Below are 14,048 nucleotides of genomic sequence, written 5' to 3'. Positions count from 1 at the left end.
ACCTCTCTCCTGGATTGTTTAGCCTGCTTCCTAAGCACCCAGGACCACTAACCCAAGGGTAGCAACCACCCACAATGACTAGAGCCACCCATTCAAGAGAATGCAGTATGAACTTGCCTCTGCTTCCTGAGTGCTGGGATTAAAGGTATGTGCCACCACCACCCAGCTACAAAAGACTTCTGGATAATTGTTTTTAATTTGCAAATAAAATTTAAGTGTTTTAATTTAGGCCATTTTAGTTAAGTATATACTAATTTAGATTTCAAATTGCTAAAGATGAGGGATAAGTGAAAATTTGGAATAATTAAAACTTTTTAACTGGGGGGGTGCGGGAGGAGGGGAGGGAGAGGGAACTGGGATTGACATGTGGAGCAAGCTATTTAAAATTAAAGTAAAATAAAAAAACTTTTTAAGAATAAGGGAAACATCTTTTTTTTATATTTTATTTTTATTTTATGGGTATACCTCTTTTGCCTACATGCATATATGTGCTCCACATATGCACCTGGTTCCTGAACAGCCAGAAGAAGGTTGGATTCCCTGAAACTGGAGTGAGGAATTTTGTGAGCCATCATATAGGTGCTTAGAACTGAGCCTGGGTCCTCTGCATGAGCAGCCTGTGCTCTTTTGTGCCATTTCTCCAGCACTAGATTTATTAAATATCAGAACAAATATAAATATAGCATATTGATTTCATGACATACCTTAGCAAATAAAGTATATGGTTTTTATTTTATTTTGTTCTTGTTGTTGTTTTGGTTTTTTGAAACAGGGTTCCTCTGTGTTGCCCTGGCTGTCTTAGAACTTGTGTTGTAGACTAGGCTGGCCTAGAACTCATACATCTGCCTGCCTCCTGAGTGCTAGGATTAAAAGTATGAGCTACCACGCCCCCTAAAATGTAGTTTATTATAATGGCAATTGACTACTTTAAAGAAATGATAATAATTTACAGTTAGCATATAGATTTTTAACTCAAGTACATCTGTTTTATTTTATTTTTCAGGTAACAGTTTGCTTCCCGAATACTTGTGTCTGTTGGTATTTTGGCAGCCCTGAGTTTAGGTGTAGATGGGAATGTTAGTCACTGATAAGTTAAGACTCTTAAAGACTGCGCCTAAATTTGTACTAAACATGTTTTCTTATCTCAATTTTAGGGTGAAAAGGTGAACTATGAAAAATTTAGAAATTGGCTTCTTCTAAACAAAGATGCTTTTACCTTCTCTCGCTGGCTGTTGTCTGGGGGTGTATATGTGACCCTCACTGATGACAGTGACACTCCTACTTTCTACCAAACTCTGGCTGGAGTCACACATTGTAAGTAATGACATTATGTTTTTTCCTTTCATCTCTAATATAACTGACTAATAATAACAATATGTTTATAAAGATGAAAAGGTTTTTGTCACTGCTTTCTTCTTCTAATATATAATTGAATGAGATGGTGGAGCATGGAAAATACAGCCCTTTACTAATTGCCCTTAATAAAGCTGTGTTAGTTTCCTGAGCTGTGTGCCACAGGTTACCACAATTCATACACTGAAACAAGAGAAATGTAGTATCCAGCAGGTCCATTGACTGAAATGAAGGTATTGATAGAGCTCTGTTCCTGGTAGAGGAAGAACACACTCTTTCTCCTGCCTTAGTAATCCTAAGCATTCCTTGACGTGTGGCTGCATCACATCTGCTTTGGTTTTCATGTGCCTTCTCTGTATGTCTTGGAGTTCTTTTCTTTCTTTTTTCACATACTTCAAGCTGACCTCAAATTTATTATGTAGCCAAGGGTGACACTGGAGTTTTTATTCTCCCAGCTCTACTTCCCAAGTGCTGGGATTACAGGCATGTTTCACTCCATCCAACTTTCTGTATATTTTGGGTTTGTCATTGTATTTAAGGCCCAGATTAAATTTATAACTTCATTTCAAGCTGCTAAGAAGTGCATTTTTTCTTCAGACCCGTTTTTTTGCAAAAAAAAAAAAATCTGAAATTCCAATTCATCACGAATTTTTGAGAGACAATATATGTAATTTTTTTTTTTTTTTTGGGAGACACGGTTTCTCTCTGTAACAGTCCTGACTGTCCTGGAATTTACTCTGTAGACCAAGCTGGCCTCGAACTCACGGAGATCCATCTGCCTTTGCCTCTCAAATGCTGGGATCAAATGTTGTAATTTTAAAAAGTGACTCAAGAGAGAAAGACACTATGCAACAGAGTTCAAATGGAGGTTTTTTTTTTTATTAAGTGAAAAGTATCAAAAAGGGGAGTGGGGAGACTGGCCTCCGGGGACAGGAACAGTGGAAGAGAGGCAAAGCGGGGAGGAGGGAGAGACAGAGAGGGAGGTGAGCAGGGCTCTTTTAAAAGGGAACATTGAATAGGCACAGGTGGTGCTCTTAGTGGCAGCAGCTGAGGTCTTATCTTGTCACAACTCCAAGTAAAATGCCTAAATACTAGCATCAAAAGTGTGAGCCACCACCGCCCAGCCAGTTATACAATCTTAACTGTTAAATTCTACTGTTGTTCATTTCAGTGTTACCAAAAACAATAGAAAACCACTCTGCTCTTGCTCTTTCCTGACACAAAAATTCCCCCCCACCTTTTTTTTTTTTCCTTCTAACAGATCTCTCATTCCTTTGGTGCGTGCCAATACACTAGGTGGGCTAGCTTGTTTCTATCTCTTCAGTGTTGGTATAATAGACATGTCTGGACCCTTTTTTTTTTTTAAAGACAGGATTTTTCTGTGTAGAACTGGCTGCCTGGCTGTCCTGGAATTCAAACTCCCCTGCCTCTGCCTTCCAAGTGCTGCGGTTAAAGGCATGTGCCACTGCTACCTAGCTGACTTATTTTTTTACAAATATGATTTCACAAGTTCGAAGTCTGGTCCTCAGGCTTGCATAGCAAGCAATTTACCAACTTACCTTTCTCTGGCCTATGCCCTCTTCTTTAAACGAAACCTTTTATTGCAGTCCTATCGGAAGTCCACTTCTTTCTCTGAGTTTTTTAATTTTAGTTTTAATAGGCAGGAAAAAAGGGAATTTTAGTGTCGGGAAAGAGCAAGAGCAGAGTGGTTTTCTATTGTTTTTGGTAACACTGAAATGAACAAGAGTAGAATTTAACAGTTAAGATTGTATAACTGAACCGGGCGTTGGTGACGCACGCCTTTAATCCCAGCACTTGGGAGGCAGAGGCAGGCAGATCTCTGCGAGTTCGAGGCCAGCCTGGTCTACCAAGTGAGTTCCAGGACAGGCTCCAAGACAATACAGGGAAGCCCTGTCTCAAAAAAAAAAAAAAAAAAAAAAAAAAAGATCATATAACTGGCTGTATGCATGCATGTATGTCTGTGTACCACATATGTGCAGAGGTCAGAAGAGGCATTGGATCCCCTGGAACTGGAGTTAGAGGTGGTTGTAAGGCACCATGTGGGTGCTGAGAACTGAACCTGGGTTCTCTGCAAGAGCAGTCAGTGCTCTTAACCATCTCTCAACTCCTCAACTTCTCATGCCCTTCATTATTGGACTTGCATTTTTACCCTATGATTTGAAACAATTGATTTGTACATGCCATCTCTTCTCATAGGGGCCTGTTCTGGCTAGTTTATGTCAACTTGACAAAAGTTAAGTCATCTGAGAGAAAATGCCACCATATGGTTGGGGTGTAGGTAAACTTATGTTTTTCAAGACAGGGTTTCTCTGTAGCTTTGGATGCTGTTCTGTAACTTGCTCTGTAGACCAGGCTGACCTTGAACTCAGAAATCCACCTGCCTCTGCCTCCTGAGTGTTGGGATTAAAGGTACATGCTACCACTGCCTGATTTAGATATACATATTTAATTATTAGAAGTTAGAATCCAAAGTTATAGTTTTTATGGTTAGTAGAAAATATTTTTTTAAGAATTGAGATTGTTATATTTTTCTAAGATTGTTATGTTTTTCTAACATAGCTTGCTATTTTTAATACCTGAATGTACTTTACTTGATTAGGGATGGGAGGATTGGGGCTAAATGTGGAGTTCATGGTAGAGTGCTTGTCTCCCATGCACAAGACCATGGATTCTGTCACTTGGACTGCACGAAAGTTGATCAGGCATGGTGGTACATGTCTATAATCCCAGCACTTAGGAAACTGAGGCAGGAGGATTGTGAGCTCAGAATCCTCCTGAATCATATAATGAGATTCTGTGTCAAAAACAAAACAGAATCAAATTTGTGACTAGTGAGATGCCTAAAGCACTTGCTATACAAGCCTGGTGACCTAAGTTCAATACCCAGAACTTATATGAAGGTAGGAGAAAAATGACCAGTAGAGTTGTCCTGTGACTTCTGCATGCTTGTGATAGCATACATGCCAACACATATGTACAACACACAAATAATAACAACAATAATAAACATTCTTAATATAGGGTCTGAAGAGATGACTCGGGGTACTGTTCTTGTAGAGAACCTGAGTTTAGTTCCCAGCACCCATGTTCAGTAGCTCACAGCTACCTGTAACTCTAGCTCCAGCTCCAGAGATTAGATGCCCTGTTCTGGCCTCCAGAGGCACCTGTACTTAACGGGCACACACTCCTACACAGACACATGCACTCCTACACAGACACATACATATAATTAAAAATAAAATTTAAAATTAAGCAGAAACAAGTCTATCAATTGTGTACAAGATCCTTAAGGATAAGTTTATCTTTAAAGACATTGACTCTTCCAGGCCAGTGTACTGGTAATAGACACAGTTTGAAAAAGAATGATAAATATATTATTAAATTAATTTTTCCCATTAAAAAATATTTGGAGTGCCCTGCTTAGTGACACATACCTATAACTACCACACTCTGGAGTCTGAGGCTGGTGGATTTTGGTAAGTTTGAGACAGGCCTGGGCTACATAGAGACTACCAGGCTAACCAGGGATGTAAACTAAGATCCTGTCTCAAACAAAACAAACAACAAAGATTTGGGAGATGATTCTACCTTAAAGGCAAAACCTTGGACATTTTTGCCTTTCTTGTATAACCTTTTCCTGTTCATAGCTACTTAGCATGCATATCTTTGGAGTTTGCGAAACAGACTAATGTATGTAATTTTAATCAGTTTTTCCACTATCTGTTTTTTTTTTAACCTCATTCTGTGCTACATGATAGCCCTAGCCAAACACTATTGAATTAACTAGTTCCAAATTGAACTTTTTCTTCCTCTTTATTACTTTTTTGCTACTGTGAAATGAACTTAAAATCTTCTGTCTGCTGAACACACATTCTTAACCTTAACCTCTGAGCCATCTCTCCAGCCCTGAACACACATTCTTATCACTGAAACATATGCCCAAGACTGCCTTTTTGTTGTTGTTGTTTTTGTTTTTTTGAGACAGTGTTTCTCTGTGGCTTTGGAGCCTGTCCTAGAACTTGCTCTTGTAGACGAGACTGGTCTCAGAGATCCGCCTACCTCTGCCTCCTAAGTGCTGGAATTAAATGTGTACACCACCACCACCCAACTAAGGTTTTGATTGGTTGGTTGTTTGGTTTTTTGTTTTGTTTTGTTTTGTTTTCTCCCCGAGACAGTTTGGATGTCCTGGAACTGCATCAGTAGACCAGGCTGTCCTTGAACTCACAGATATCCACCTGCCTCTGCCTCCCGAGTGCTGGGATTAAATCCTTGTACCACCACCACCTCTGGTTCCAAATTAAATTGTCATTTTTTAAAAACACTGTTCATTTGTCATTTTTGTCTTTCATCTTATTTCTATGGGATATATAGCAGAACTTATCACACAAAACAAAACAATACAAGTTAACCTTTTCCTTGGTTTTAATTAAAACTCCACACTTATTTTTAATTGCCATTTATCTTATCTCTGTCTTTTGATTTTTGTTTTATTTTTCTTGTTTGAAGCTAGGGTATTGTGCTAGACAAGTCTTCTACCACTGAGCCACACCCAACTCTTTGCCTTAAGATTTTTAAATGTCATATTTGTCCCTGCTGATAGTCTCTTCCTGCCACACTTCTTTTCTATCCTCTGGCCAATCCTTTACATAGTTTTACAGTTTCAGGAGGTCCAATGCTGTTTCTGACCTCCATAGGCACCAGTCATGCAAGTGGGTGGACTGACATAATGGGGACAAAACATTTATATGTATAAAGAAATTAAAAAAAAAGAGGGGCTGGAGAGATGGCTCAGAGGTTAAGTGTATTAACTGCTCTTCCAGAGGTTCTGAATTCAATTCCCAGCAACCACATGGTGGCTTACAACCATCTGTAATGAAATCTGGTGTCCTCTTCTGGCATGATGGCATACATGCAGACAGAACACTGTACATAATAAATAAATCTATTTTTAAAAAAAAGAAAGAAATCTAAAAAAGATATTAAAAATAAAAAACCCCCTGTCTCTTCTGTTACCATGCTTTCCACATTAGGTTAAAATGACGAATTTTACTTGCACTCAACATATTATTAGTCTTATTTTCAATCATCACTGTAGGTTTTAGTCCTATGTCAGACATGTAATATATTTTATTTAATATTCATATGATTTTACATACTTTAAAATTTTATTTTCAGTTGACAGATGCTTATGTATATGATTGTTGAAACTACACTTAAAAAAAAAAAAAGTCTTCCTGCTCCCGAGTGGTAGTTGCACATGCCTTAATCCCAGAGGCAGAAACAGTCATATCTCTGTGAGTTTGACGCCAGCCTGATCTACAGAGAGAATGCCAGGATAGGCTCCAAAGGTACACAGAGAAACCCTGTCTTGAAAATCAAATCTTATTTATAAATCAGAGAAAGACCTTGCTTGCAATCTCGTAGTTTCAGGACATCACAGTTTTGCCATCTCAAATCTTAAACTCTGTCTCATGACTCCATGATTCTAAAGTCCAAATGTTTTGTGTTTTTTTTTAAACCACAGTCCATGCAGTGTTTTTTTTTGGGGGGGGGTTGTTTGTTTGTTTTTGTTTTTCGAGACAGGGTTTCTCTGTATTGCTTTAGAGGCTGTCCTGGAACTCGCTCTGTAGACCAGAGTTTTGTATTACATCTTTCTACGTTTTTCATGTTTTCTATCACATTTATATGCATACGTGTGCGTGCATGCTTGTGGTAGTCATTTCCTCTTTCCATTATGTAGATTCTGAGATGAAATTCAGGTTGTCAGACTTGGTGGTAAGCTCCTTTACCTGCTGAGCCATCTGCTGGCTTCTTTCATGTTTTCCCCAATGCTAGACATTGTGAATGTTGTGTTGTATCTCCCCAGCTTGCCTGCACTCTGCCCTGCTAGTGTGGTAGTTCTGTGTTAGAATTTAATGGGAAATTGTAGTTTCTTTCTTCTTTTTCTCTCAGTTTTACAGTCTCATACTTTTACTTTTTGATTTCATTTTCTTATACTTTTTCTTTCTGGAGAGACAATTGTAGATGTTGGGAACTGAACTCTTCTATTTTTGGTGGTGAGCCTAACCTTTTGGGGGCGGGGGTTGGTTTTTCGAGACAGGGCTTCTCCTGTGAAGCTTTGGAGCCTATCCTGGCACTTGCTCTATAGACCAGGCTGACCTCAAATTCACAGAGATCTGCCTGCCTCTGTCTCCTGAGTGCTGGGATTAAAGGTGTGCCTCACCAATGCCTGGTGTCAGCCTAACCTTTAACGGCTGAGCCATCTTTCCATTTCTTACACTTTTTAAATGTGATAAATTTATCTGGGCCTGGAGAGATGGCTCAGAAGTCAAGAGCACTTGCTGCTCTTCCAGAGGTCCTGAATTCAATTCCCAGAACCTACATAGTGGCTTACAATCATCTGTAATGAGATCTGGTGCTCTCTTCAGGTGTGCAGGCATACATACAGACAGAACACTGTATACATAATAAATAAATCTTTTTTAAAAATTATGTTTTGGGCATAATTGGTTTTAGTAGTTGAATAGAGAAATACATCCTTAAAGACGTATTATCAGGATAAACTAAACTTATAATCTTGTTTGATTTGATTTTTAGTGGAGGAATCAGACATCATTGATCTGGAGAAACGCTATTGGTTACTGAAGGCTCAATCTCGTACTGGACGTTTTGATTTAGAGACCTTTGGCCCATTGGTTTCACCACCTATTCGCCCTTCTCTGAGTGAAGGTAGGAAACATTCCTTTAAGAAAAAAACAAAATCAAAAAACCACAATGGAGCCGGGCGTTGGTGGCGCACGCCTTTAATCCCAGCACTTGGGAGGCAGAGGCAGGCGGATCTCTGTGAGTTCGAGGCCATCCTGGTCTACAAATCGAGTTCCAGGACAGCCTCCAAAACAATACAGAGAAACCCTGTCTCAAAAAAAAAAAAAAAAAAAAAAACCACAATGGGCAGTGGTGGCACACGCCTTTAGTCACAACACTTGGGAGGCAGAGGCAGGCAGATCTCTGTAAGTTCGAGACCAGCCTGGTCTACAGAGTGAGTTCTAGGACAGGCTCCAAAGCTGCACAGAGAAATCCTGTCTTTAAAAAAAAAAAAAACACACACACACACACAAAAAAGTAAATACACAGAATCCATCTTATTTCATACCAAGACAAATTTAACTCTCAAGCAATATTCCTGTAGATTTAGTAGGATTTAATAGTTCCTTAGTTAGTAGTATAGTAGTAAAAAGAAAAACCAAGGTTATGGTCTTCAGCTTCATATTTTACTTGTGTGATCTTACATGAGTCAGTTATTTCTCTGTATCACGTATACACTTCATGTGACCAAGTGTCAGTAGTGTGACAGTGCTCTGCTAATGAGTGTCAGCAGGTAGGACTCAATATATAGTTAAGGATGATCATGAGCTCTTCAATTCCCTGCCTCTATCTCCCAAGTACTAGGACTTGTACCACATGCCTAGATCTCTATTGTTCAAACTGAAACTCAAATTTGAAATATAACCTACATTTTTTTCAACTCTCTAGGATATTTCAGAAGGACTTCTTAGTGGAGGTAGTATACATAGTGCTCAGGGTTTCTTTTTTCTTTCTTTTTAACAGTGTGTGTGTGTGTGTGTGTGTGCGCGTGTGTTTGGACACACATGCATGGCACACATATGGAGCTTAAAGGACAGCTTTCAAAAGCTGGTTCTCTAACTTAGTCATCAGGCCACAAGCACCTTCACCCCTGTACCTGGGCTTCTTCTACCTGATCAACAGTGTAATTCTGTTTTTACCACTCAGGAATTAGGTGATTGGTGTGGAGGATTGTTGGAAGTTCCTGGGGAGAGTGGAATTGGGGGGAAAGGTGGGAATGGATATGACTGAGATGCATTGTTGACGTGTGTGAAATTGTCAAAAAATAAACTCAAATTAAACTCTATTAGGAAAAGAGAATTGCACGGTTTACACATAATTTTATTTGAAATTGTATATAGTTTATAAAGAAATGAAAAATCAGAGGATGAAATTATAAATTCTCACCCTCTTCTGAAATTTAAAATACTCACATGTGAAAGAGTTTTACAAAGAAGGTACTGTAGTGGTTTCTTATAGTAATGCATTCCCTTTTCCTGGAAAAGCATTATGAAAGTTTATTTATGAGGCAGTGGTATTCAACTTTTCTCCTATCTTTCTAAGGATAATTGCTATAATTTCTGACTTTTCTTGATTCTTTTTTGTTTTAGTTTTGTTTGTTTTTTGCTTTTTTGAGACAAGGTTTTTCTGGTTGTTCCTTGACTGTCCTGGAACTGAGAGATTCACTCCTTAAGGTGTGCCCCACCCACCACTGCAGCTTGATTCTTTTTTTTAAATTTTTATTTACTTATTTTTATTACATATACAGTGTTCTGTCTGCATATTTGCCTGCACACCAGAAAAGGGCACCAGATCTCATGACAGATGGTTGTGAACCACCATGTGGTTGCTGGGAATTGAACTCAGGACCTCTTGGAAGAGCAGCCCAGTGCTCTTAACCTCTGAGCCATCTCTCCAGCCCCCAGCTTGATTCTTGATATTCATTTTTTACCTCTGAAAAACATAGGTGTCTTTAAGCTATTAGATAATTTGTACTAGAGAAGGAAAAGCAGGCATAAGCAAATATTAAAGGAGTATAGTATCTTCTGCTGGGATATAAATTTCAGTTATAATTATATTGAAGAAAAGAAAGAATATTTCCTTGGAAAATTGTTTTTCTTTTAATGTAGTCACTTTATGTAAAAGACATTCCTAGCCGGGCGTTGGTGGCGCACGCCTTTAATCCCAGCACTCGGGAGGCAGAGGCAGGCGGATCTCTGTGAGTTCGAGGCCAGCCTGGTCTACAGAGCGAGTTCCAGGACAGCCTCCAAAGCCACAGAGAAACCTTGTCTCGAAACCCCCCCCCAAAAAAAGACATTCCTAACTTCATAAACATATAAGTGTTACATTAAGAAAGTTTGTTGACTAGTTTGTGGTGTCTTTATTTTATAGGTTTATTTAATGCTTTTGATGAAAATCGTGACAATCACATAGACTTCAAGGAGATATCTTGTGGGTTATCAGCCTGCTGCAGGGGTCCCCTGGCTGAAAGACAAAAATGTAAGTGTACTAGTGTCTGCAAAGTGTCACATTATGTAAAGACAGAATTAGCTTTCATCCATGCATCACCATTTGTGGATTAAGGATTGAGTTTTTTAACTATCATGTTGGCAAATAGTAATCTCATAATTGATGATTTAGTGAGTTTGGTCAAAGGAATCAACAACCTATTCTTTAGTATGTACTAGGCTATAGTTTGGAATCTTTTCTGTTATTAATAGAATTGGTTACACTGGAAAATCTGAAATTCATAATTAATAACTTATAAATGAGAATTTTTTTTGAAATGGGTGTCTTAGCTTGGGCTGACCTGGCACTCTTGACCTTCCTTTCTCAGCCCCCCCTGCCCCCAGACACGGTTTCTCTGTTAACATTCCTGGCTGACCTGGAACTTGCTTTGTAGACCAGGCTGGCCTCGAATTCACTGAAGATCCACCTGCCTCTGCCTCCTGAGTGAATTAAAGGGATTAAAGGAATGCGCCATCATTGCCTGGCCTCCATCTCAACCTCTTGAATGCTAGAGTTGCAGATGTGAGCCAACATGCTTAACTGAAAATTTTAAATATTAGGAAATATATCATTAGTCTATAGAATATTTTGTATCTTACATAATTTGAAGCATAACTTCTGCCATTTATATATATTTATATACATTAATATTTTGTTCACAAGATGAAATTTTTACTTGGACATAATTTTATTAAATATTAATGGTATTTTTCATCTAAAATGGTCTTAAAGCATAATTTATAAGCATAAATATTTTATGTTAATAAATCTTAACCATAGTAGTAAAAGTGTGACAGCTTACTTGAGATTTAGCACAAATATATTCATGAAGGTTTATAATTTTTTTTATTTCTTAAAATAGACTTTTTCCCAAATGTCCCTTTTGATACTATGCTTGATATTTTTTAATCTTATTTAATGCTATACACTGAATCAATTTATTACTGTAGTTAACATATTAGGAGTGGTTATATAGGGATTTTGTCTTATTTATTTTGTTTGGTTTATTTTTTATTTTGGGTTTTTTATTCTTTTTTTGTTTTTTGTTTTTGTTTTTTTCTTCGAGATAGGAAGATAGGGTTTCTCTGTGTTATCAGCCCTGGCTGTCCTGGAACTCACTTTGTAGACCAGACTGACCTTGAACTCACAGAAATCTGCCTGCCTCTGCCTCCCAAGTGCTGGAATTCAAGGAATGTGCCACTATACCCAGATTTCTTTATTCCAAATTGGTTTTTAACATTTTTTTAAAAAGATTAGTTTGTCTATATGTTGTTCTGCCTGCATTTACGCTTGCACACCAGAAGAGGGCACCAGATCTCATTGTAGATGGTTGTAAGCCACCATGTGGTTTCTGGGCATTGAACTCAGGACCTCTGGAAGAGCAGCCAATGCTCCTAACCTCTGAGCCATTATGACAGATGATTTCTTTCTCACTAAAATCTGTTTGTTTCGCCGGGCAGTGGCAGAGGCAGTTGGATCTCTGTAAGTATGAGACCAGCCTGGTCTACAAGAGCTAGTTCCAGGTCAGCCTCCAAAGCCACAGAGAAACCCTGTCTTGAAATGTCCCCTACCCCTCCCCCCCAAAAAAATCTGTTTGTTTCTTATTTATTTGGTTTGTTGAGACAGGATCCTACTGTGTAGCTTAGGATAGCCTTGAACTCACAGAGATCTACCTGCTTCTGCCTCTCACGTGCTAAGTTTAAAGGCATGCACTAGCACACTGAACAATTATTTTTCATTGAAATTTAATGTCTTTAAGGAGAAGTCTAAAGTTTTGGGTCAGTGATGTGGTTTAATGGATAAGAGAGCTTGCCGCTAAGTCAAACAACTAGCTTTGGAAATGAGGAACCTCTTACATGGTAGAAGTAGAAAATTGTCTGACTCAGGTTGTCCTCGGACTGCTACATGCGCACTTAAATACACACACTAAGTAAATCAATGCAATTTAAAATAGTTTTTTTATTTTAGACTTTCTTTTTTTTGCTAGCCAATCAGAAGTTAACAAACCATAATGATTCATATAGAGTTAATGTGGTAATTGTCTAATTCTTACATTGTTGTATATAAACTTTACTAAATAGTTAAACTTACACTTGACAAAATATTAAATATAAATCAGGTTTTTTAGACAGGCAAAGTAGAAATTAGGAGTAATTCTAAGTGCAGATGGAAGTGTAGGATCAGGGATCAGTCTTGAGTATGAGAGGAGGAGATAAAACTGACTGAGTGCAAAGAGTAACCTAAGGGAGGGGCTGTAGATGAGCGCAAAGAGAAGCATGTGCGCAGCATGACCAAGACTCAGGTTTGATTCAGCAGCACCAGGGAGAAGAGAGTTCCAAAGATTTGCCTTGCCTCTTGAAAACCTGTAAGGTAATGCTTCTTACAGAATGACTGAGCCCCTTCTTCCAGTGAATGAGAAAGGTAGCTCTGGATTTGGCTGGTGGATGGGTCTCTTCAATCTGGGTAGTGATTTAGAGACAGTCATGAGGTCTACTCACCAAGTTCTGTATGTAATGGTAATAATAATACTGTAGTATAGACTACTCCTGATGAGAACTGCTCTAGTGCATACTGACTTGGGAAATTAAGCAATTATACAGGGTAGCTTCTAATGAAATATGTCTCGTGTTTCAGAATCTAAAAGTGATTTCTGTTCATGAGAGTGTCTTGTCATTAGTTTGCTTCAAGGTGTTTGATGTTGACCGTGATGGAGTTCTCTCCAGGGTTGAACTGAAAGACATGGTGGTTGCACTTTTGGAGGTCTGGAAAGATAACCGCACTGATGATATTCCTGTAAGTTCCAATTCTTTTTGTGGGTTGGTTGATTTTTGACACAGGGATTTAATATTACTAAGGCAGGCATGTAGTACTAGTATCCTTTGTCCTATTAAGTTCTAATTGTTTACAAGGAAGATGGAGTGAGTGTTGGAGAAGAAACAAAAGAAAAAATTGTTTTTTTAATATGTGGAGAGACTAAAAATTATACTCACTACCTTTTTGGATTTCTTTTTAAAGGAATTACATATGACTCTGTCGAACATCGTAGAAGACATATTGAATGCACATGATACCACAACAGTAAGGCTGGCTATGAGTAATTTATTTTTTTCTAAAAATACTATGTGCTGTAAATCAAGATGTGTCATTTATATCTATGGTCAAATGACTTTTCTGCATTATCTCCACTTATCTGGACCTGTGGTTAAAATACCTTCACATCACCTCTAAAGATAGCCCATTCCATCTTCAAACAGTAACTCAGTGAAACTAATATACGAATTAAGTAGACACTTCCCTTGGCAGCTTTAGTTTATAAACTTTATTTCTTCCATTTAATAAGTTATGGTAAGGCCAGCTTTATAGAATAAAAGAAACCAAACAGTATATCTAGCATGGCTCTGTTATATCAGATTTAAGAACAGTAGAAAAGCTAACAGTGGTTGACATAGGGGTTGTGATTTACAGATAATAACTCCTGAAATTATTTAGTTTGGTAAGACTTATTGGTAGCAGTATCATAACAGATTTACTATGGTAGCTTT

General features: G+C 38.2%; 1 protein-coding gene across 2 annotated transcripts in view; it reads left to right on the top strand.

Moving 5' to 3' along the window:
• Positions 1 to 14,048, top strand: part of Usp32 (ubiquitin specific peptidase 32) — a 123,023-nt gene that overhangs the window by 43,049 nt on the left and 65,926 nt on the right. For both annotated transcript variants that reach the window (XM_040749385.1, XM_040749383.1), the window contains exons 5-9: positions 1,155 to 1,314; positions 7,972 to 8,103; positions 10,390 to 10,497; positions 13,184 to 13,299; positions 13,522 to 13,584. In XM_040749385.1, the coding sequence (XP_040605319.1) occupies positions 1,155 to 1,314; positions 7,972 to 8,103; positions 10,390 to 10,497; positions 13,184 to 13,299; positions 13,522 to 13,584 (579 nt within the window). The remainder of the gene's footprint in view (positions 1 to 1,154; positions 1,315 to 7,971; positions 8,104 to 10,389; positions 10,498 to 13,183; positions 13,300 to 13,521; positions 13,585 to 14,048) is intronic.

Source organism: Mesocricetus auratus, unplaced genomic scaffold (assembly GCF_017639785.1).
Source record: "Mesocricetus auratus isolate SY011 unplaced genomic scaffold, BCM_Maur_2.0 Super-Scaffold_100007, whole genome shotgun sequence".
Lineage (NCBI taxonomy): Eukaryota > Metazoa > Chordata > Mammalia > Rodentia > Cricetidae > Mesocricetus > Mesocricetus auratus.
This window is presented reverse-complemented; position numbering and strand designations above follow the sequence as displayed.